Here is a 24,846-nt window from a genome sequence, read left to right as displayed (position 1 = left end):
GGGTGCGAAGGTTACATTAATTGGCAGTGGTGCATCGGAAACGGGCTAATAGCTTCCCAAGAGAGGTTCCATGCAAGAGACCGTAGGCCCGTTAATCGATCGGAGAGAAGTCGGCATGGAGCCTGTAGTATTCAATCGCAAATGAATTTCTGTGTCGCATCATCAACGTGAGCGTCCGAAGGCTACAGTAAATGGGAAGTGGTGCAATCCAGGAGAGATTCCATGCGGTAACGGTAGCCGCATTAGTTGCTTGGAGAAAACATCGGCATGGAAACTGTAGCATTCAACCTCGACGCAATTTCTGTGTAGCATCGTTAACGTGAGAATGCGAGGGTTAAAGCAAAGGGCAGTGGTTCACCGGAAACAAGCAACTGGACACCCAGAAGAGGTTCCATGCAGTGACTGTAGCCGCATTAGTCACTTGCAAGGAAGTCGGCATGGAGCCTGAGTATTCAATCGCGTCGCAATTTGTGTGTCACATCGTCAATGTGAGGGACCAAGGCTTGCAGTAAACGGGCAGTGGTGCATCGGAAACAAGCTACTGAACTCTCAGGAGAGGTTCCATGTGGTGACTGTAGCCGCATTAGTCGCTGGGAGAGAAGCCTGCACGTCGCATCGTCAATGTGAGTGTGCGGGAGTTAGAGTAAATGGGCAGTAGTGCATTGGAAACAAGCTACTGGCCTCCCAGGAAAGGTTCCACCAGGTGAATGTAGCCACGTAAGTCACTGGATAATACATCGGCTTGAAGGATGTAGTATTCAAAAGCGACACAATTTCTGTATTGTCCGTCAATGTGAGAGTGCGAAGGATACAGTAAACAGGACTGGCAAATCACAAACAAGCCATCACAGGAGAGGTTCCATGCAGTGATTATAGAAGCGTTAGTCGCTTAGAGAGAAGTCGGCATGGAGCATGTAGTATTCAATTGCGACGGAATCTCTGCGTTACGTTGTCACTGTGGTGGGGCGAGGGTTACAGTAAACGGGCAGTAGTTCATTAGAAACAAGCTACTGCCTTCCCAGGAGAGCATTCGTGCGGTGACCGTAGCACCGTTACTCGCTTGGAGAGAAATCACCATAGAAACTGTAGCATTCAAACTCGACGTAATATCTGTGTAGTATCATTAATGTGCGAGTGCGAAGGTTACAGAAAATGGGCAGTGGTTCATCGGAAACAAGAAACTGGACTCCCAGTAGAAGTTCCATGTGATGACTGTAGCTGCATTAGTCGTTTGGAGTGAAATCAGCATGGAGCCTGTAGTATGCAATCACGACAGAAATTCTGTGTCGCATTGTGAATGTCATGGTGTGAGGGTTACAGTAAATGGGCATTGGTGCACCGGAAACAAGCTACTGGCCTCTCAGGAGAGGTTCCATTTGATGAAGCCACGTAATTCATTTGATAAGAATTCGGGATGAAGGCTGCAGTTTTGAAAATCGATACAATTTCTGTGTCGTCCGTCAATGTGAGGGCGTGAAGGATACAGTAAACGGGAGTGGCAAAACAGAAACAAGCAACTGGCACCCCAGGAGAGGTTCCAAGCGGTGACTGTAGCCGCGTTAGTCGCTCGGAGAGAAGTCGGCATGGTGCCTGTAGTTTTCAATCGAGACAGAAATTCGGTGTCGCATTGTCAATGTGATGGTGAGAGGTTTTACAGTAAATGGGCAGTGGGGCACCGGAAACAAGCTACTGGCCTCCCAGGAGAGGTTCCATTTGGTGACCGTAGCCAAGTAAGTCACGTGAAGAGAAGTCGGCATAGACTCAGTGGTACTCCATCGTTACGCAATGTCTGTGTGGCATCGTCAATGTCAGGGTGGCAACGTTACCGCAAATGGGCAGTGGTGCATTGGAAACTGTCTATTGGCCTCCGAGGAGAGGTCACATATAGTAACTGTAGCCGAATTAGTCGCTTGGAGAGAAGTCGGCATGGAGCCAGTAGTATTCTATCGCGACGGAATTTCTGTGTTGCATCGTCAATGTGAGGGAGCAAGGGTTACAGTAAACGGTCAGTGGTGCGTCGGAAACAAGCTATTGGCCTCCCAGGATAAGTTCCTTGTGGTGACCGTGGTGGCATTAGTCGCTCAGAGAGAAGTCGGCATGGAGCTTGTAGTATTCAATCGCGACGCTATTTCTGTGTTGCATCGTCATTGTGACACTCCGAGGGTTACAGTAAATGGACAGTGGTGCACCAGAAACAAACCGCTGGCCTCCCAGGAGAGGTTCCATTTGGTGACCGTAGTGACGTAAGTCACGTGAAGATAAGTCGTCATCAAGCCTGCAGTATTCAACGCGACGCAATTTCTGTGTCGCATCGTCAATGTGAGAGTCACATTAAACAGACAGTAGGGCATCTGAAACACCCTACCGGTCTCCCAGGAAAGGTCCCATGCAGTGACTGTGGCCGTGTTAGTCGCTCGGAGAGAAGTCAGCGTGGAGTCTGTAGTATTCAATCGCGACGGCATATCTGCGCCACATTGTCATTATGAGGGTGCGAAGGTTACGATAAACGGGCAGTGGTGCATCAGAAACAGACTACTCGCTTCACTTGAAGAGAAGTCAGGATGGAACCTGTAGTACTCAATCGCATTGCAGTTTCTGCGTCGCATCAGCAATATGAGGGTGCGAGGGTAACAGTGGTGCACCGGATACAAGCTACTGACTCGGAAGAGAGATTCTATGCGGCGACCGTAGCCGTATTAGTCACTTGGAGAGAAGCCGGCATGGAGCCTGTAGTATTCACTTGTGACAGAAATTCTGTGTTGCATCATCGATGTGGAGGTGCGAGGCTAACAACAAATGGGAAGTTGGGCATCGGAAAAAGGCTGCTGGCCTCCCATGAGAGATTCCATGTGCTGAAGGTATCCACGTTAGTAGCTTGGACAGCAGTCAACATGGAGACCGTAGTATTCAAACGAGACGCAATTTCTGTGACGCATCGTCAGTGTGCGGGTGTGAAGGGTTAGTGTACATGATCTGTGGTACATCGGAAACAAGCTACTGGACTCCGAAGAGAGGTTTCAAGAGGTGAACGTAGCTGCCTTAGTTGCTTGGAGAGAAGTCAACATTGTTCCTGTAGTAATGAAACGCGATTCTTCTCCTTACACGAGGCATCACAACAACGTTTCACCAGGCAACGCCGGTCAGCTGCTGTTTGTGTACGAGAAATCGGTTGGAAACTTTGCTCATGTCAGCACATTGTAGGTGTCGCCACCGGCGCCAACTTGTGTGAATGCTCTGAAAAGCTAATCATTTGCATATCACAGCATCTTCTTCCTCTCGGTTAAATTTCGCGTCTGTAGCACGTCATCTTCGTGGTGTAGCAATTTTAATGGCCAGTAGTGTAGTTCGCGCACGAGAAATTTGCTTTGTGCAGGACCCTGGATTCTTGTTTTGACAAATTTTAAAAGGATATGATGATCTGCTTCACATCATAGTCCAAAGGTGGTGTGTGCATTATTTATAAATTCATTTAATGTTGACTTAGTGCCATCAAAGGCCTGAGGGATCAACTGCAACGCATCGCCTATTGAAATACTGCTCTCAGTGTCGGCAGAGTTAGGGGTCGTTGTGACTCGCTGTGTTTGTGATGCGAAGTGCTGAGTAGAGGCGAGCTGGCGCTGCTCCGTTGTGATACGTGCAGATGCGTGCCGACGTGCTGCCCTTGCAGCCGAGTGGCTACCACCTGTCCAGAGCTGCGCCATCTCGGGCCGGGCGTGGCGTCGTGTCGTGTCGTGTCGTGTCGTGTCGTGTAGCCCGCAGCCGCTGGAGCCGCTGGAGGCGCCTGCTGACGCCCAGGCGGTCCTCCCAGGACCGGGATACGGATTTAGGGCAGTGGTTGCCGGAAGGGCCTACCACTTTAAGCAGATTGAAGGTTACGTTGGACTTCAGGGATGGGATCATTCTGCCAGAGTTTACAGGTGGAGGAGTCAGGTAACTGGCAGAGACCTTCCGCCTTCTATTAACTGTGATTCATAACAACAGTGGTGCAAGAACCTTTGTCTGCAGGTCTACATCTACATCTACATTCATACTCCGCAAGCCACCCAACGGTGTGTAGCGGAGGGCACTTTACGTGCCACTGTCATTACCTCCCTTTCCTGTTCCTGTCGCGTATGGTTCGCGGGAAGAACGACTGCCGGAAAGCCTCCGTGCGCGCTCGAATCTCTCCAATTTTACATTCGTGATCTCCTCGGGAGGTATAAGTAGGGGGAAGCAATATATTCGATACCTCATCCAGAAACGCACCCTCTCGAAACCTGGACAGCAAGCTACACCGCGATGCAGAGTGCCTATCTTGCAGTGTCTGCCACTCAAGTTTGCTAAACGTCTCCGTAACGCTATCACGCTAACCAAATAACCCTGTGACGAAACGCGACGCTCTTCAAATGGCTCTGAGCGCTATGGGACTCAACTGCTATGGTCATAAGTCCCCTAGAACTTAGAACTACTTAAACCTAACTAACCTAAGGACATCACACACATCCATGCCCGAGGCAGGATTCGAACCTGCGACCGTAGCGGTTCCAGACTGTAGCGCCTTTAACCGCTCGGCCACTCCGGCTGGCTGCGCCGCTCTTCTTTGGATTTTCTCTATCTCCTCTGTCAACCCGACCTGGTACGGATCCCACACTGATGAGCAATACTCAAGTATAGGTCGAACGAGTGTTTTGTAAGCCACCTCCTTTGTTGATAGACTACATTTTCTAAGGACTCTCCCAATGAATCTCAACCTGGCACCCGCCTTACCAACAATTAATTTCATATGATCATTCCACTTCAAATCGTTCCGCACGCATACTCCCAGATATTTAACAGAAGTAACTGCTACCAGTGTTTGTTCGGCTATCACATAATCATACAATAAAGGATCCTTCTTTCTATGTATTCGCAATACATTACATTTGTCTATGTTAAGGGTCAGTTGCCACTCCCTGCACCAAGTGCCTATCCGCTGCAGATCTTCCTGCATTTCGCTACAATTTTCTAATGCTGCAACTTCTCTGTATACTACAGCATCATCCGCGAAAAGCCGCATGGAACTTCCGACACTATCTACTAGGTCATTTATATATATTGTGAAAAGCAATGGTCCCATAACACTCCCCTGTGGCACGCCAGAGGTTACTTTAACGTCTGTAGACGTCTCTCCTTTGATAACAACATAATGTGTTCTGCTTGCTAAAAACTCTTCAATCCAGCCACACAGCTGGTCTGATATTCCGTAGGCTCTTACTTTGTTTATCAGGCGACAGTGCGGAACTGTATCGAACGCCTTCCGGAAGTCAAGAAAAATAGCATCTACCTGGGAGCCTGTATCTAATATTTTCTGGGTCTCATGAACAAATAGAGCGAGTTGGGTCTCACACGATCGCTGTTTCCGGAATCCATGTTGATTCCTACATAGTAGATTCTGAGTTTCCAAAAACGACATGATACTCGAGCAAAAAACATGTTCTAAAATTCTACAACAGATCGACGTCAGAGATATAGGTCTATAGTTTTGCGCATCTGCTCGACGACCCTTCTTGAAGACTGGGACTATCTGTGCTCTTTTCCAATCATTTGGAACCTTCCGTTCGTCTAGAGAGGCTGTTAGAAGGGGGGCAAGTTCTTTCGCGTACTCTGTATAGAATCGAATTGGTATCCCGTCAGGTCCAGTGGACTTTCCTCTGTTGAGTGATTTCAGTTGCTTTTCTATTCCTTGGACACTTATTTCGATGTCAGCCTTTTTTCGTTCGTGCAAGGATTTAGAGAAGGAACTGCAGTGCGGTCTTCCTCTGTGAAACAGCTTTGGAAAAAGGTGTTTAGTATTTCAGCTTTACGCGTGTCTTCCTCTGTTTCAATGCCATTATCGTCCCAGAGGGTCTGGATATGCTGTTTCGATCCACTTCCTGATTTAACGTAAGACCAGAACTTCCTAGGATTTTCTGTCATGTTGGTACATAGAATTTTACTTTCGAATTCACTGAACGCTTCACGCATAGCCCTCCTTTCGCCAACTTTGACATCGTTTAGCTTCTGTTTGTGTGAGAGGTTTTGGCTGCATTTAAACTTGCAGTGAAGCTCTCTTTGCTTCCGCAGTAGTTTCCTAACTTTGTTGTTGAACCACGGTGGGTTTTTGCCGTCCCTCACAGTTTTACTCGGCACGATGATTAGGTCAGGATTTGTTTTGAGGTTGTGTGCTGACACAGCCGGCATAGGGCGGAAAGGGGTCGCTGGTCAGTCTGCGCTCCCGAGCAGTACACAGCAGAAGGCAGAAGGACAGTTCACAGTGGAGGCATTTGATTGTTTTCTTCAATCTGAGCCAACACTGGTGCAGGCGGTGAGAGTCGGTAGGGGACTCGCTGTGGAGACTCTCGGACAAACAGGGTTTTGAAGTAGTTGTTTATTCCAGACAGGACTAACTAATACACTGGAGGCTAGGGTTAGAAAAAGCACAACTAACACTGTTACGACAGAAGTCCCAGGAGTGGATGCCAACCACAGTGGCAAACACTAGCACCATCTTAAGGCAACAACTTACTTGCGGAACAAAACACACTGAACGTGACACTGTTCACTGAGGCACTCCAAGTGAGAGAGCAGACTTACGCGGAGCTGGACCGAGGCTGGAGTCGAGGGACGCGGATTCGGCGCCCAGATCGTCTGACAGAACTCCGCCAAGATGCGGAATCTAGGGGTTCTAAAGAGTCGCGTGGGGGCGCTGTTTTCCCACTTAAAGCCACCCAGCCAATCCCGCAGGTCTCTTGCAGGCGCCTGCCAATCGCGGTTTAGTTAGGTCCCCTCTACTGCTCCTCAGGCAGGGATGATAATGCAGTTGCAATAACTAAGTCCGTATTTGGTATCGACATTGTTCAGCTGAAAGCTAAACGTAACTGCTCTGCCTAACAAGGCTCGCAACATTATCGTTATACGTCACGTAGCCCCGCCCTTCGGGCTCCCCGGAGTAGGGACTGCTGGGTCGACAGTTGTTTGGCGTTCTCGCTCTCTTCCTGAGCCTTGTGAGCCCACTGGCGCTGCTGCTCTCAGGGCTGGTACCGAGCTGGCCTTATGCGCTCCTACGTGCCTGTACGTTAAAAAGTTCTACGGTGGCAACCTACCACAGCGTTTAGACGACATATGAAGTTACATGTGAATTCCTCGAAGAGTAACTACCACCCTGGGGCCGCGTATGCATTTTCGCAAGGCTCTCCCCTTACGGTTTACTTCACGTAACAATATCTCTCCTAGTTTTGTCTGCCCCCAGCATCGTCTCTGCTTCCGCACCTTGGTGGGCCTGTCCTCCTTTCTCACAGCTTCAAGATAACACTGCAGTAGCAAGGAAAAATCTGTATACACTACTGGCCATTAAAATTGCTGCACCACGAAGATGACGTGCTACAGACGCGAAATTTAACCGATAGTAGGAAGATGCTGTGATATGCAAATGATTAGCTTTTCAGAGCATTCACACAAGGATGGCGCCGCTGGCGACACCTACAACGTGCTGACATGAGGAAAGTTTCCGACCGATTTCTCATACACAAACAGCAGTTGGCCGGCGTTGCCTGGTGAAACGTTGTTGTGATGCCTCGTGTAAGGAGGAGAAATGCGTACCATCACGTTTCCGACTTTGATAGACGTCGGATTGTAGCCTATCGCGATTGCTGTTTATCGTATGGCGACATTGCTGCTCGCGTTGGTCGAGATCCAATGACTGTTAGCTCAATACAGAAGCGCCTGGGATGCAGTACTCGACGACGAACGTGGGTGCACGAATGGCAAAACGTAATTTTTTCGGATGAATCCGGGTTCTGTTTACAGCATCATGATGGTCGCATCCCTGTTTGGCGACATCGCGGTGAACGCACATTGGAAGCGCGTATTCGTCACCGCCATACTGGCGTATCACCCGGCGTGATGGTACGGGGTGCCATCGGTTACACGTCTCGGTCACCTCTTGTTCGCATTGACGGCACTTTGAGAAGTTGACGTTACATTTCAGATGTGTTACGACCCGTGGCTCTACCCTTCATTCGATCCCTGCGAAACCCTACATTTCAGCAGGATAATGCACGACCGCATGTTGAAGGTCCTGTACGGGCCTTTCTGGATACAGAAAATGTTCGACTGCTGCCCTGGCCAGCACATTCTCCAGATCTCTCACCAACTGAAAACGTCTGGTCAATGGTGACCGAGCGACTGGCTCGTCACAATACGCTAGTCACTACTCTCGATGAACTCTGATATTGTGTTGAAGCTGTATAGGTAGCTGTACGTGTACACGCCATCCAAGCTTCGTTTGACTCAATGCCAAGGCGTATCGAGGACGTTATTAAGGCCAGAGGTGGTTGTTCTGGCTACTGATTTCTCAGGATCTATGCACCCAACTTGCGTGAAAATGTAATCACATGTCAGTTGTAGTATAATATATTTGTCCAATCAGTACCCGTTTATCATCTGCATTTCTTCTCGGTGTAGCAATTTTAATGGCCCGTAGTGTATTACATTGCTTCTGCTGAAAGGCTGGTGTTCTGAGGAAGGGACAGGTCAAGCTGGAGGTAAGGAATTCCTGGATGGTGACCAGTGGCTGGTTAGGTGGAAGGTGGAGGGGGGGTGAGGATCATGGTTGGACAGTGGTATGAACTAGGAGAGACAGGGATCAGTGTTGGGATTACGTTGGCTCTGGTTGGAGAGACTGGTGGCAACTGAAGTCTTTCCAGTTCATGAATCGGGAGAAGGAGAGTAGGTCTTTGACACACCATCAAGGTCAAGCTCGGGTGTCGGGCGGAAGGTGAGGCCTCTAACTACGACCGAAACTTCTGTGGGGCTGAGGGTTTTGGAGGAAAGGTTAACAACAGTGTTAGGGGAATGTTCTGGCTCTGGATTTGGTGGAGTGTTACTAGGGAGTTTTTGGGGATGTGGCAAGTCGAAAAGATCAGCTCGGCAGGGTTTGGAGCGCTGTGGGGAGGATAGGGACTGGATACTGGTTCACTGAGGTGGCAGTAGCATGTCAGCAGTTTGTATGACTTATGAAAGCGGTGCTCGTAATGCCGTTCCAGGTGCTGGACAGTGTGGGATTCAATTTCAGAGACACGATGTATACAGCTTGTCTCGGAGGGTTGCTGAGGTGCCCGTGCCATACAGATGTGTATTTGCAGTACCACTTTAGTGAGGACCAGGGACCAGCGGAACCTGAGAAGATGCTCATTACGAAAGCAGGGGTGGGATCCAGAGAAAGGAATTTTTGCAGTTAGACCATTGTACAGGCGGGGGGGTGTACTGTGGTTTAGGCAGCGTTTAAGAAACAGGATGTGGGACTGGGTTTTAGCCAGGGAAAGGCATACTCTTCTCAACTGGTGCAGAAAGATGGAGCGGGGGTACATCGTGGTAGGGACACTGCAGGTAAAACGGGAAGGACACGGAAATGGGCAAATGAAAGAGTTAGATGGTCGTGAGGGGAGCTGAATAACAGAAAAGACGAGTAAAAATATACGACACGCAAAAACGTGCACAGATACGTTAAAAATGTACAGAAACACGGGAAAAAAGGAACCGACGAGGAACGGGATATGCGTGCGTAAGGGAAAAGTGGGGGACGGGGGATCGGTTAGACTGAGGATCAAAGTTCGTGTGGCACAGGTAGGTGTGGAGAATAAAATGTAAAAATAAGTGAGGATGAGGAATAAAATGGGATCAATAGGAATAATTATCATTTGCAGTGGGAAGAACTTGGAGCATCAGATGCTGCACCAACACCTCGTGCAGTCACGAAGCCACATTCTTAGTGGAAGAAATCGTTCGTACAGAGTTGCTCGGAAGTGTGTGCAGTTTGAAAGGCGGTGAATAAACACTGGAAAGAAGAGAGAAAACGTACAGTGAGAAGAATAATACTACAGAGAATAGCAACAAAGGAAAACATTGCAGAGTTGTGCGATTGTAGAAAACCCGTTAGGCAAAAATCAAACAATGGAAACTCCAGGTTCGAATTTCAACAGTATAAGGAAAAGATGGATGTACTCACTGTAAAGATGACACATTGGCTTGCTGACAGGCACAATGAAAAGATGCTTACACATTTAGCTTCCAGTGAAAGCCTTCAAAAAGTGAAACACACACATACATTCACTCACACGAGCAAGCACACCACACACACACACGACCACCATCTCTGACAGCTGGGACCGGGATGCGGCTGTAATGTGGGATGGAAACAGCAATCTCGAGAGGAGGGAGGGGCGCAGCAGCAAATGGGCGGGGGGGGGGGGGGGGGGGGGGGGGAGGAACACTGACTGGCGGACTGTGTAGGACCAGACTGCCAAAAGGCGCAGTGTCAGCAGGTTGTGGGGCTGGGAGGTGAGGGGAAAAGGGACAGGAGTGGGGAAGGGGGAAGATGGGTGGACGCATTGGCAGAGTGTGGCACACAAAGAGGGTGAGCGGATGAGAACGGGACAGAGGGTGCGAAAACTGTCGGACGGAGGGTGTGGGGACTGTAGGTTGACGGGAATGGAAAAATCGAAATGATGCAATTTGAAGCTAAATCGTTAAAAGGTAACGTACGATGATTAGGATGACATAGAAGCAAAACGTATGAAGTTTTTACACCTTAAATCTCCAAAAATATCTAAACTGGAAGGCACACATTGACTACTTAACAGCTTAGTATTTTCAATTTGTATTTTGGCAGGTGCGAGAAACACAGACTAGAAAGGTAGTCTGTAACTTCTACTTTGAGTCAGTTATTCATTATGGCATAATCTTATGGGGAAATTCAACAAATGAGATTCCTAGTATTACAGAAGAAAATAATTAGGAACATAAGTGTTACCAAACAACAGGTGTCCTGTCAACTATTGTTAAAAGATTTCAATACACTATCGATACCCTCCCTTTATATATATGAGGTGATGTTATTCTTATGTAAAAGTCAGCACACAGTAAACTCTTTTTCGTCCACAACTAAAATACTCACCACAGAGAGAATTTTAAACTCTTGAAACACTACTGAAAACTTTTTACCCAAACACCAGGGTAGAAGGGACTTAAAATTTACAATAAAATAAAAGGCAGTAATATATTTAACATGGAGTTTAGTTCATTTAAAAGATTAGTTTTTACCATTCTAGTGGAAAAGTGTTATTAGTCTATTGACGAATTCAATGGGGACAGTTTCAAAGTTTTAAGATGGTAATTATACATTTTATTTTTGTATACTGGAAACTGCAGTATGCATTTGTGTAGCAGTATCTCAGTAGTATACATAAAATAATGTAAACTATTGCTTTTCTCTTTAAAAATGTTTCTTATTTTAAATCCTGACACGTCTCCCACAAATTGTGTATTACGAGACAAATAAGAATGACGACAAGGCGCGACAGCGAGTGCGTGTTTCCACCTGCTGTGGAGGGTCGCTTATGCTTTAGACTCACAGCTTTGCAGGTCTGTCAGCAAGCAAAATCGAGAATGGTGACCACAAGATATTTATAATGTGTAAGTTGGCACACACATCAGCAGGGTGGAGTGGATCACCAAACCCACACTTGTGCCACTCCACAATGTGTGCTGAAACCACGACAAATGAAAGAAAATGACAAAAATTGTTTTCCCAATGAGCCTTCCAATTGTGATGTTGTTAATGTTTATGTTTTATAACTTCTAATTATATGTAAATCGTGAAATATAGATTAGAAATACTGAACAACAGAATGGCAGTGAAGTGTGACTTCTGGTGACACTGACTGTGCAGCAATGTGTTTCAGAATCTCTAGAATATGAAAACTGGTCAGATCTGACAGTTGAGCTCTGGATCAGGGCAACATGGAAAGCATGTAATGTATGTATGACTGACACTTTATTAACAACATTATGAGAAGGAAAGTTGCTACTCAACATATAGCGGAAATGCCGAGTCCGTCCCGGATTTTCCATTGCTTGACACTTTATTAATTTATTTCCATTTCGTCCCAAATAAAAATCGTTGTGTCCTTTCATTAGTGTATTACTATCTGCAGGTGACATCAAAATAGTGCACATATGAAATAACTGAAAAGTGTGAAACAGGCATCTGAAAGACATTCAGGACACATGGAGGTAGGATTGCCTGCCCATTCAGATTTAAAGGACAATTCCATCAACACAAGGATATGGCAATAAAAGATATGAATGTGACATTCACTATGGTGCCAAAAATTCCCATTTGTGTAATGATAATTGTGACAATGAGCTTCAATATGGCGGCAAATAAAATCAGTTTCAGTGGCTGACATAATGAATTCTTTTGTGAAATAAAAATTTTTTAAACACGAAAAATTGCATTTTTATTTCGGCCAACACTTTCTTGGCTCTTATACAATAATTTCATAAATCCATATTTTGTCTTTTACTTGCTTTTCAAACAGTTCACTCATCCAGGGGCTCCAATGTTACATTCTGCAGTCTGAAAACCAAAATTATTTCTCAGTACCCTACGTCGGTGTCATCATCATCATCATCCATTTCGTAATCTGTTAGGAAGTCATCCTCTGTCCATCGGAAAGTATTAATGATCCTGAGCCGAGGCATTTGACTCTGCATTTCAGCAAAAACATTTTTGTAGAAAACCTCATCCTCTTCCTCAAACGTCACATGTAGTTCTCTGGAAAAAGAAAGGGAAAAAGTAACTGCAACATTTGTATTTCTGTATTTTATTACACCCTATTTCTTGTAATACTACAAACCATTAACATTGATGAACTGTGTCGTAAATGAAGTGCAAAGGAAATTTATCAGAATTTTTAAACTTAGGTATTAACTAGAATTTGTATCTCCTATCTTCATATTAAACAGGTTTTAACTGTGGAAATATGTGGGTAGCATATGGTGTTTTGACTGATATCTCAATAAAGGACTTGGAGAAATGAAGAACCTACAAAAACAGTGAAAACTGATCTCAACATGCAGCTGAGATAAGTACTAAATGATTTCTATTGTGTTTTTCATTCTAATTATTTCTCGAATGCATCAAATCCAATGAAATTTGGAATAATGCACTATTTTGCGACTGATGATTATAAAGAAAGTGTTTTTTTCCTCTGTGCCGTAAATACCTGAGGACCATCCTACAAGATATTTTCAAAATTTTTCCTTTTTTCCAGTCAGTCTTCTGACTGGTTCAATACAACCCACCACATAGTCCTCCAGTGAGCCAATCTCTTGATTTCAGTTGCATCTTGTGTCCTCAATTATTTGTTGGATGTATTACAATCTCCTTCTACACTTTTTACTCCTCACAACTCCTCCTAGTACCACGGAAGTCATTGCTCAATGTCCTAACACATATCCTATCATCCTGTTTCTCTCCTATCATCCTATCCCTCTTCTTGTCAGTGTTCTCCACACTGATTCTGCACATAACCCACCTCTCATTTCTTATAACAGCCCACCTAACTTTCAACACTCTTCTATCAATTTTCTTCTCTTCTCTTCCAGTTTTCTCATAGTCTGTGCCTCACTTTCATACAATGCTGTACTCCAAACGTACGTTCTCAGAAATTTCTTCTTCTAATTAAAGTTGATGTTTGATACCGGCAGACTTCTCCTGGCCAGAAATGACCTCTATGCCTGTGCTAATTTGCTTTATACGTATTGTTTGGTTATAATTAAAGTTCAGCCACTTACACAGGTTCAGTGTGGGCTGAATTATCATATGGCAGTGAATCTTGGTAGGTATGCTAATGTGTTAATGCAGGACCAATTTATGCTGGAAAAACAATTACTTCCAACTACGGCCACTATGAGCAAATCTGGCACAGTACACAGTTTGTACGACATCCACACTATCGTTCGACAAGCTGTAACGTGAGTGAACAGTAGTGATAATTGAGGAGAAAGACTGTGTGCTGTTAGTGAAACAGTTTCATGTGAACGGCAGCAATTCCAGTGCTGCACTGACAGAGGGGCCAGATGTCATTAAATGCTTTAAAGAAAATGACGATGAAATTCAAAAACGTAGGTGGGCTTGGTGTGGCACCTGGAAGAGGAATGCATCCTATCACAGTGGAAGTTATTGACACAGTTATTGTTGCTGCAACTCACTATGCAGCACGTGTCCCGGCTAATGCTACTGTTTGTGCCCTTCCACGAGAATTGTCCATCCTGTGGTCAATGGTGTGGACAGTTTTTGTGTGGTGTCACCGCCAAACACCACACTTGCTAGGTGGTAGCCTTTAAATCGGCCGCGGTCTGTTAGTATATGTCGGACCAGCGTGTCGCCACTATCAGTGATTGCAGACCGAGCCTGCCACACGGCAGGTCTAGTCTAGAGAGACTCCCTAGCACTCGCCCCAGTTGTACAGCCGACTTTGCTAGCGATGGTTCACTGACTACAGACACTCTCATCTGCAGAGACGACAGTTTAGCATAGCCTTCAGCTACGTCATTTGCTACGACCTAACAAGGCGCCATATTCAGTTACTGTAACTAATTACTTCAAGACTGTATTCTGAACAAATAATATTGTGAATCGTGTGCCGTCAAGAGCGTCGTTCACATTAATGGATTAAAGTTATGTATGAAAGTAATTACGTCCGCTTTCTGAATTCTCGTGCCTTGTCACGTTCCAGACCTCACGTCAGTATAGTCCTTCCCTCCTCACGCTAGCCTGCGTGAGCTAAAACGCGTGCATTTAGACTGGTATCCCTACAAGATCCGGACGGTGCAGCAACCAAAAGATCATATCTGCAGCAACGTACTGAATTTGCTCTTCAGTTTTCGGACAGATAGAAGTCGATGACATGCGACCAGGCAATTTTCTACGGAGTGAAGAGGCACATTCTACACTACAGGGTAAGTAAATACACAGAACTGCCAAATTTAACGGTACTGTTAAAATGCATGTTGTGCACCAAGAACCACTGCAGTTGCTGTATATGACTGTTTGGTGTGGAGTCACAAGCATCTTTATTCTTGGTCCGTTCTCTGAAGAGGATACATCCGTAGAGCCTGTCAGGGGGGGGGGGGGCCTCTGTGATGCCTTTACGTTATGGAGACCTCCTTGTACAGCACGTGATTCCTGCTTTGGAAGAGCACAACTGTGTGGAAACCATTCTTTTCATGTAAGATGGGCCAACATTGCACGTCACTCACCCAGTGAAAGATCTGCTTAGTGCAACCTTCCTTAAAACATATTATATCCAGAGGTTTTCAGATCCATTGCTGCAAGATGACCTGATCTGAATCCATGTGACTCTCGGCTCTAGGAATACCTAAAATAATGCCTTTACCAGAGGCACATTAGGTCTCTACCTGTTCTGAAGGCCAGTACGCAGGAACTCATCGCTTAAATTCCACCGGAACTACTGTGAGCAAGTGTTGATCACATCGTTTTACAGAAGTATCATCTCATCGACATCTCCAGTGCTCGTACAGAATGAATTAACCCTTTAGTGACCAAATTATTTCCGGAAGTTGTAGACTTTTTATGAACACTTTATTGGGCTAAGAAACCGTTCATAAAATCATAGTTTAAATCTTGAAATGAGAGTTTAGCCTACGAGTGTAAAAAAATTAGTGGGAACTATTGGAACTGTGGAGTAACTTCACTTGCTAATTTAAAAAAAAAATGTATTTCCTTTATTTTTTAGTACAAAAACATGTTAAACATTACATTTATATTTGTATTAGTTCACACTGTCCTTTGAGTTCACTAAGGTGATGTACTATGGAACTTAGAGAAGCACGGTGCTACACACAAAGGTACACGACAGTTGCTACACGTGATTTTTGTTTGCTTTTCTTTGTTCTTGGTGCTACATCGGCGGCATCTTCTGTTTGTTGTACCTTTTGTAGGGAAATGAGTTCCAACTTTCTCCAGACAAACTTCATCTGGTACTCCAGACACACCTCTTTTTGGTGTTTGATCTTCCTCTACTCTTACGACTTGAGAAGCCAGAGATAAGCTGCCTTGCCAAGTGCAATCTAAATGTTAGCTGGTCTGCTTTTGTCTTCTGAAGCTTCCACATAACGTAGGAACTGACAACTGCCAAATGCACAAGAAAGGAAAACAGTTTGTGCCACCACTTCCACGAACGACGGCCTACAGCATACCGTTGACGCAGCTGATCAAATCTATCTACTCCTCCCATTATTTTATTATACTCTGCGACAGCCAATGGGCAGAATACTTCAGTTCTGCTTCCACTAACTTACCTTGTAATATTTATGTAATTTTCAGTCAAATGCAGCAAATATCCACGAATACTATCTCCCTCATAAATACAAAAATAGATAAATACAACACAAGTCATTTCACACGCAAAAGGAAAGCACACTATCCAAAAAACGCTGTAGCGGTCGAAACAGTGGCTCGTTTTCACGCGGGAACTGCGATTCTGCATCGATTGACTCACAAGGTAGAAAAACAACAGCTTTAGCCTAACTGTTGACAATCTACACATAGTTAGCACACTCTAACAGATATGGTAGCATAAGTTAGAAGTGGGAACACAGATTACCACTGAACTTACAGAGAAAACAAATAAGTGGGAACTATTTGCATTCGCAGCACCAGATTCGCACCTGGTCGCCAAAATTGAAACTAATTTTTCTCCAGCGTAAAACTGTTCTGTGTCAACGCATTAGAATATAAATCGAGTTTCGCTTCCGTACGATAATTACAGCCCACACTGGACCTCTGTGAGTATCTGCACTTTAATTACAGCCATTTGGTATGTCATCATTGCTTCATGCATCGTGTGTTACTTTATTTCCAATGTATCAGAATTGCATCACTTCTTCATGGACACCAGTTTTGATGTTAAATCCATAACTAATCTGATATAGCTAATGCTCATTAATTTCACCTTTCCTGGTTTCTTTCTCAATCTGTAGTGTGTTCTCATTAGACTGTTCTTTCCATTCAACAGGTTCTGAAATTCTTCCTCCCTTTCACTAGCCAATAGGAGTATCATCAGTGAAGGATATTATTAATATCCACTCTCTCTGAATTTTAATCCACTCTTCCATCTTTCTTTTATTTCTTTCACTGCTTCTTTGATATATAAACTGGAAAGTTGGGATTGAAAGTTTATATCCCTGCCTTACACTCTCTCTAATACTAGCACTCCATTCCCAGTCTCGTGGAAGTCGTCGAGGTCATACGGTAGAAATGCAAATTCGTGAGAACCGGGCTCGGACAGTGAACAGAAACAACAGGAGCAACGTACCTGAGGTTCACGAGCCTGACAGAAAATTCTTCAAACGGCACAGCTCTGATGTGGCCGCTGTACAAGATATCGAGGCAGCGCAGTTGCTTCAAGTCCAGGACGTGCCGCAGGCTCGGCTGCAGCTCTGTCAGGTCGTCAATGTACTGCAGGAGCAGCGTGCGGAGGGCCGGCAGCTGCGCCACGTGCGCCACGGCAGATCCGCCCAGCCCACTGCATCCGGAAAGATCCAGTCTAGAAGAACAAACAGAAAAATAATGTAACACTTTAAGATGTTGGTGACAACATGAAATTTGCATAATACACAGTACGACATAGAAGAAAGGCAATGAATTATCCAAATGGGACAGAAATCAGTACATGTACAGACAAACAAATGGTTACATGTTGTGTACATAGTTCCGTGTAGTCAGCGCGTACACAACTTTCCCACTAGAGCGCGCCCCGCTAAGCACAACAGCACAGGCGCAGCGCTTCTCCGTCTCCGCACTACGAGATGGCGCTGCCTTAGAGACGGACCAAATTCTGCTTCCGCCGATCTGCGTATTAATATGTAATGCAGCCAATGAGATTGCTGCTAACGTAGAACCTTTTCTCCTCGCAGATCACACTCGCGCAGTGATACCTGAACGCGTGAGGTATTACAACGAGTGTACAGACCTCCGATTAGTCAGTCTGCATTTGTCTGCACCAGTCTGTACCAGTCTATAGTCAAGTTTCAGTCTGCACCTAAGAAGATTATCATATTCCTGTACATAGCCATGAAGATAAATGTATAGACACTTTGCCAAGTATCAGAGGTATGTGAGAATAAGGTTAACGTACCAAGACCAAAGGAACTTCAGATTGTCAATTGTAAATAGCATCCAGAATCAAGTTATGTAATGTTTATGCTTGTTATTTTAATAAATGTGTGTGAAAATTAATCAAGTTCTGTTTAAAGTTGGTCACTGTCAATCTGCTACTCTAAGCGTGCAAGTGGCATTTCTATCGTCCGACCTAACGGCAGAAGATAAACACACGACGATAAGACCACGAGACACATTGCTGACACTCGCCTACTTCGTTAGAGCGACAAGTCAAATAATCTGATGGTGTATGTACCGAAGGTTTTACAGTACGCACACCACATTACAATTTCAGAAAAAACTGGATGATTCATTCAGGAGAAAGAACTCCACAAATTGAGCAAATCAACAGCGCATTGGTCCATCTCTGGCAACGGTGCAAGCTTAGCACTGATGACAGAGTTGTCGAGTGTCCTCCTGAGGAATATTGGGCCAAATTCTGTCCTATTGATCCATCAGATCGTCATAATTCTGAGACTGTTGGAGGACCCTACCCATAACGCTCCAAATGCTCTCAATTGGGAAGACATCCGACAAACTTATTGACCGAGGTAGGGTTTGGCAAGCACCAAGAAAAGCAGTAGAAACTCTCGCCCTGTGGAGGCAGGCATTATCTTGCCGAAGCGTAAGCCAAGGACAGCTCACCACGAACAGCGAGAAAACGGGGCGTAGAGTAGCATCGACTTACTGTCGTGCCGCAAGTGTTCCGAGGATGACAACCGAAGGAGTGCTGAAAACAAATGGCACCTCAAACCGTCACTTCTGGTTGTCGCACCGTATGGCGGGGGACAGACAGGTTGGTATCCCTCTGCTATCCGGGGTACCTCCAGACGTGTCTTCAGTCTGGAATAAAATTGTCTTCAGTGATGAGCTCTGCTTGCAATTGAGCCACAGTGACCAGCAAAGACATGCCTGGGGACACCCCGGAGTGTAGTGGGATACCAACCGACAGCAAAACAACCGGAACTGATAGTCTGGAGTGCCACTTGTTTTCAAAGCAGGTCACTGTCGGTTGTTATCCTCGGAAAACTTGTGGCATAGCAGTTAAGTCGACACTGGTTGGCATCCACAGCACCCTTACAGCACAGTGATACGTCAACGATATTCTACGCCCCATTTGATTGCCCTTCCTGCTCTTACATTTCAGCAAGATAATGCCCGCCTGCACACGGCGAGAGTTGCTTCTGCTCGTCTTCACGCTCGCCAAACTCTACCTCGGCTAGCGAGGTTGCCGGACCTCTCCCCGACTGAGAACATTTGGAGCATTATGGGCAGGGCTTTAGTGATGTCAGGATTTCGATGACAGAATTGGGCACCCAATATCCGTCAGGACGACATCCGACAACTCTGTTGATCGAAGCCGAGCCGAATAACTGCTTGCGTACAGGCCACAGGTAGACCGACGCGTAGTCGACTTGCTCAATTTCTGAAGCTCTTTCTCTTGAATAAATCATCCAACTTTTCTGAAATTTTAATGATTTGTTTGTCTGTGCACGTACATCACATCTGCCAGTTTCCCTCCCTCTGGACAATTTCTTCGTGGTGTGACGTTTTCTTGACTTAGAGCGGCATTTACACGTGAGTAATTTCCTGTGCACACTAAGTGCAGCAGCTGTTGCAAATACATGCACGGGAACAGACTTTCACTCAGCTCTGTCCCGTGGCACAATCTTCTGGGCCTTTGCAGCTAAGGGGGAAAATGTACAGGGTCTTCATAAATGAGTGGTGCATTTTCATATATTTATTGATTTATATGGGCACATTTTACATCACTACATGACTACGGAGAGCACAGGCTCGCTGTGTCGTCGGGACCGGAACACGAGTCCGGGAGGTGCGACGGACGAGCCCGGTCGCGGTCGGGCTAGTACCTGGAGCTCAGCGGGAACGTGACACGCGTGCCGACAGCGGCCCCAATGCGCGATGCTACGACAGTGGGCCCGGGTGCTGTGACGGGCAGTCGGCCGACGAGACGGGAGCAGACGTCTGGAGAACTGCAGATCACAGCCGGCCTGCCGGAGACAGCGTGTTAATAGCAGATGGCAGGCGGGGTGCAAGCTGGCCGTATCGTGTGGTGTGACGTCACTACGATGCGGCACAGGCATTCGAAACGGACGCGGCGGCCAGCTCGCGTGGCGCAGTCTGCCGGCTGCCGCAGTACCAGTGGCCGGAGTGCCCGTCCGCACCACGGTCTCGGGGCTGCCCGGCCAGGGCGGGGGCGGGACGAGGTGGGTGCGGCTGCGCAGTGGCAGCTGGCGGTGCACGTGCGCCGCTGACCGCTACGGGAGTGCGCTCTGCCTAACAGGTCGCACGGGGAGTGTCGTCCGTGGACAAGTCCTCCACTGAAACTTCCTAGTAGATTAAAACTGTGTGCCGGACCGAGACTCTAACTGCTAGGAAGTTTCATATCGGCGCACACTCCGCTGCAGAGTGAAAATCTCATTGTGGAAACATCCCCCAGGCTGTGGCTAAGCCATGTCCCCGCAAAATCCTTTCTTTCAGGAGTGCCAGTTCTGCAAGTTTCGCAGGAGAGCTTCTGTAAAGTTTGGAAGGTAGGAGACGGGGTACTGGCAGAAGTAAAGCTGTGAGTACCGGGTGTGAGTCGTGCTTCAGTAGCTCAGATGGTAGAGCACTTGCCCCCAAAAGGCAAAGGTCCCGAGTTCGAATCTCGATCCGGCACACAGTTTTAATCTGCTAGGAAGTTTCATATCAGCGCACCCTCCGCTGCAGAGTGAAAATCTCATTCAAGTCCTCGACTGGTTCGAAGAACTGAACGAGAATCGGAGTAGTTGAGATGAAAGCTGTCTCAATTCTGTGCACGAAGACTTTAGTCGGCTCGCCATTACATTCGATCTGCAAAATGTTCTGGTCACGGTGATCGTGCGGTGCACTCGTGAGTACGGCAGCGTAAGTGGTGGCCGCGCCACGTCTACGCACAATACCGGGTGGAAAGCATTTAAACCGACAAACTCTGGGAGGTTGTAGGGGACATCAAAACAGATATTTTTTCCTAATGTCATTTTTTCCTATGAGGATTATTTAAACTGGTGGAGGCTGTATTATGCTCGTCAGTTGTTAGACGCCGTATTGCGATCTTGAGTTGTTAGAGGGCGTATTACGCTCTTCAGTTGTAGGCAACTGCTGTCCACCAGTGTAGTTGTGCACTGTCTGTGTTTACTAATGGAGCGATACACCTGGAGTGAGTACACTGATATGGTTGGTGCGTACTACGTAGCGCACCACAACGGACGAGCTACACAGCGGGTTTATCAACAACAATATCCTAATCGCCGTATCCCGCACCATACGACCTTTGCTGCTGTGTACCAACGTCTGCGTGAGACCGGGTCATTTAGCAGATTACCCGGACAGGGACGCCGTCGCACGGTAAGAAAGCTGCAATTTGAGGAAGCTGTCTTGCAGCATGTGGAGCGGGATCCTTCAATCAGCACTCGTGCAATTGCACGTAACACGGGGACGAATCAGACGAATGTAAGAACAGTCCTTCGAGAGCAGTTGTTAAGTCCATTTCACGTACAGCGTGTCCACAACCTGGAACCACATGATTATCCACCCAGAGCACAGTTTTCGCAGTGGTACCTGGAACAGTGTGATATGCATCCTACATTTCCATCCTCTGTGTTGTTCACCGATGAAGCAACGTTTGGGCGTGATGGAGTCTTCAAAGTGCACAATACGCCTGTTTGGAGTGAGGGTAACCCACATGCCGCAGTTACTAGCCCTCATGAAGTGTGGTTCTTCGTTAATGTGGGGATCTGTGTTGTTGGGGACTGTTTAATTGGGCCGTATCTGCTACCTAGGCCATTAAATGGCAGGCACTATTACAGTTTTCTCGCCAGAGCATTGCAAGGATTGCTGGAAGTCGTACCGCTCCCTACAAGACAACGCATATGCTTCCAACATGACGGGCTGCCGGCACATTTCAGTCGCTGTGTGCGTCGATTCCTGGACCAACGGTTTCCAGAAACGTGCATTGGCAGAGGCGGTCCTGTACCGTGGCCTGCTCGATCCCCTGATATGTCCCCTCTGGACTTTTTTTTGTGTGGGGAGAGATGCGCAACCCTGTTTACGCAACTCCTGTTGCATCAGAAGAGGATCTGGTTGCCCGGATAGTAGCAGCAGCAGGAACAATACAGGATAATCCTGGGGTTTTTGCCCGTGTGAGACAGAAGATGATCCGATGGTGTAACCTTTGTGCATTTTTGAAAATCTACTGTAATTGAAATTGGGTTGTGTTAATGTGTTGTCTCTTGGTGAAAAAAAATGGAAAATTGTTTCTTAGTTTAATTAATTTGCCGCCAGAGAAATCTTCCTCTACCAGTTTAGATACTCCTCATAGGAAAAAATGACATTAGGGAAAAATATTTGTTTTGATGTCCCCTACAACGTTCCGGAGTTTGTCGGTTTAAATACTTTTCAGCCTGTATAATGTGCGACACTGTAAATCGGCTCGAACAAATGGCCACCGGTACTGTGCTGTGTCAGCGCGTGCAGTCGGAGGTCAGCTGCACGGCTGCGCAGACGTTCTGCCGGTGCCGGCACCGAGTCACGGCAGTAGCCCCTCCACTAATCCACCGGGAACGGCGAACGAGTGACCACAGGCGAGGTGTACAGGGGAAATGCCGATGTCGTCCTTCAGATTACTCGCAGGCCCAGAAGTATGAGCCGAAGTGCCTCCGTTCGGGTGATGCCGTGACACGTCGGGGATGCTTCCGGTATACCGTGCAGCCGCTCCGGGTGGCTACGCAGACGTAAAGTGCACGGCGACGAGTCCGGAACTGTGTCGGACTGCCGTTGCGTCCCGCCGAATGTGCAAACTACGTCTCGTCTCATCTCACGGGCACCGTTTGATTCGTGGACACGACAGGACGAAGCAAACAGTCGGCACTCGTTAAAATTCGTCAAGGTGTCAGTGGGGGGCCACGCATTGTACTCGATCCACGTGGTCCGCGGCTGACAGAATCGGAAATAGGCGTAACTGCCCACGAGGCGTGTAGGTGCAGCTCACACTCGCCTTTGCTTCGCTTCTTCTGTGCCCGTGGATGCCGCACCGTCGTCAGAGGTTGCCCTGGCCATTACATCTCCTCTCACAGGTAAACACTCACGTGCTGCTACCCACGTGATTCTATGGGATGGCTGCCACAAGTCTGGCATAAGCTACGTTTAACATTTTTTGTGGGATCTGAAATTTAAAAAACCTCTCCCAAACCGGCCTGATTTAGCTTCACTGATCAGGATAGTAAAAAACACGCGTATATTTAGGGAATTTTCATTCACAAAGCAGGCTTATCACATTCACACAATTCAGTACTGTTCTGTCCTGATTAAATTGAGCTTAACTTAAATTCCATAAGGCAGTGAAGCAATTTCGAAGTCTCGGTGCGACGAAAATTGTCAGTCGATCTCCTGAAAACATTTGTAATAATTATTAACTTTCGGTGATCACACGGGGACGACCGGACATCTGCTGGTAACACCGTGTTTGCCCATTTATTGAAAGTAACAAACTGGATATCTCGAGCGTACAAAACGGCAGGTTCGTCCAGTGTAAATCAGGCGTTCCCCACTGATCCCGTGCAACACAGCGTAGTAAGCAGACACTGTCAACAATAATCAGTTAAACAATACGCGAACACACTTACTTTAGTTCAGTTCATGTATTAAATTACTTCTCATACAGAATCTCATCAAGATGGCGACTAGCTCAACAATACATACATATACATCTTCGTTCTTTCACGGCTAATCGGCAAGATCTGAATCATTCTTTTCATAAGAGAAAACATAGATAGCAGAGAAGCTATTCCACGGAGTAAATGCACGCTCCAAGGAATAATAGGGCTCGAAACTACTTTGCATTGATAATCATCGTATATTAAAGTTTAGGAATCGGTAAGATATGAAGAGATATTTCGAGATATGTAGCGAGTTATATAATTTATAAAAATTTGTCAAAATATCGCGTAGAGACCGCTCCAAGAGACATTACATACGGTACTGCTCAGAACCACTGCTTCCCTTTCATGTCCTTCGACTCTTATAACTGCCATCTCGTTTCTGTACAAAATAGCCTTTCGCTCCCTCGGATTTCAAACAGAGTCCACAAAGTGACTGTCCCATCTTCTCACCACAGACGACAAATTTCATCATCTTGGGGCGTACAAACAGCTACTAAAATGCTACCAAACTGAAGGGGAACACTTTTTGCACCAGATTTTGATATGTGGTTAAACGTGGGTCCACTGTTACGCACGGGAATAGAAAAAAGCAGCCGAAAATGGCACAAAAAAGACCAATCTACACCCATTGACGAATCTACACCAACTCAGTGCCTAAAATTGTCTCTCTGTGGGGAAGGTTATTGCGACAGTCTTTTTTTATAGTAAGGAAGTTCTCATCAGTTTTCTCCAAGAATGCTGTACTGTCACTGCCGTATACTACTGCCATTTTCTGCATCGATCGGAAAGTGAATATCGTCAGAAAATACCAAATCTGGTGCGTGACTAGGCTGCTTGACATTGCTGGACCCCACACGGCAACCCAAACTGGACAAAAAGTTTGGGAGCTGTCGTCTGCCACACTAGGACATCCTCCCTACACTCCGCACTTATTGTCCTGCGATTTTCATTTGTTTGGACTACTAAAAGAAGCAGTTGGACAATACAGATCTCACAACAATCACGCTGCTAAATGTTTGTGTGAACCCTGCTGTTACAGCCACATTCATTTTGTGAAAACGGGAGTAAGAAAACTACCTGTTGTTGTTGTGGTCTTCAGTCCTGAGACTGGTTTGATGCAGC

The 24,846-nt window shown here is 46.3% G+C and overlaps 1 protein-coding gene across 8 annotated transcripts in view; it reads right to left on the bottom strand.

The window, feature by feature from the left end:
* Positions 1–12,299: 12,299 nt before the first annotated feature.
* LOC126109389 (F-box/LRR-repeat protein fbxl-1-like) overlaps positions 12,300–24,846 on the bottom strand; it is a 374,473-nt gene continuing 361,926 nt past the window's right edge. For all 8 annotated transcript variants that reach the window (XM_049914411.1, XM_049914416.1, XM_049914415.1 and 5 more), the window contains 2 exons: positions 17,181–17,411; positions 12,300–12,613 (listed from right to left, as the gene is read on the bottom strand). In XM_049914411.1, the coding sequence (XP_049770368.1) occupies positions 12,436–12,613; positions 17,181–17,411 (409 nt within the window). In that variant the 3' untranslated portion in view covers positions 12,300–12,435. The remainder of the gene's footprint in view (positions 12,614–17,180; positions 17,412–24,846) is intronic.

The sequence above is a fragment of the Schistocerca cancellata genome, chromosome 12 (genome assembly GCF_023864275.1).
Source record: "Schistocerca cancellata isolate TAMUIC-IGC-003103 chromosome 12, iqSchCanc2.1, whole genome shotgun sequence".
NCBI classification, from domain to species: domain Eukaryota; kingdom Metazoa; phylum Arthropoda; class Insecta; order Orthoptera; family Acrididae; genus Schistocerca; species Schistocerca cancellata.
Note: the sequence above shows the minus strand (reverse complement) of the source record. Positions and strands in the feature narration are given on the sequence as shown.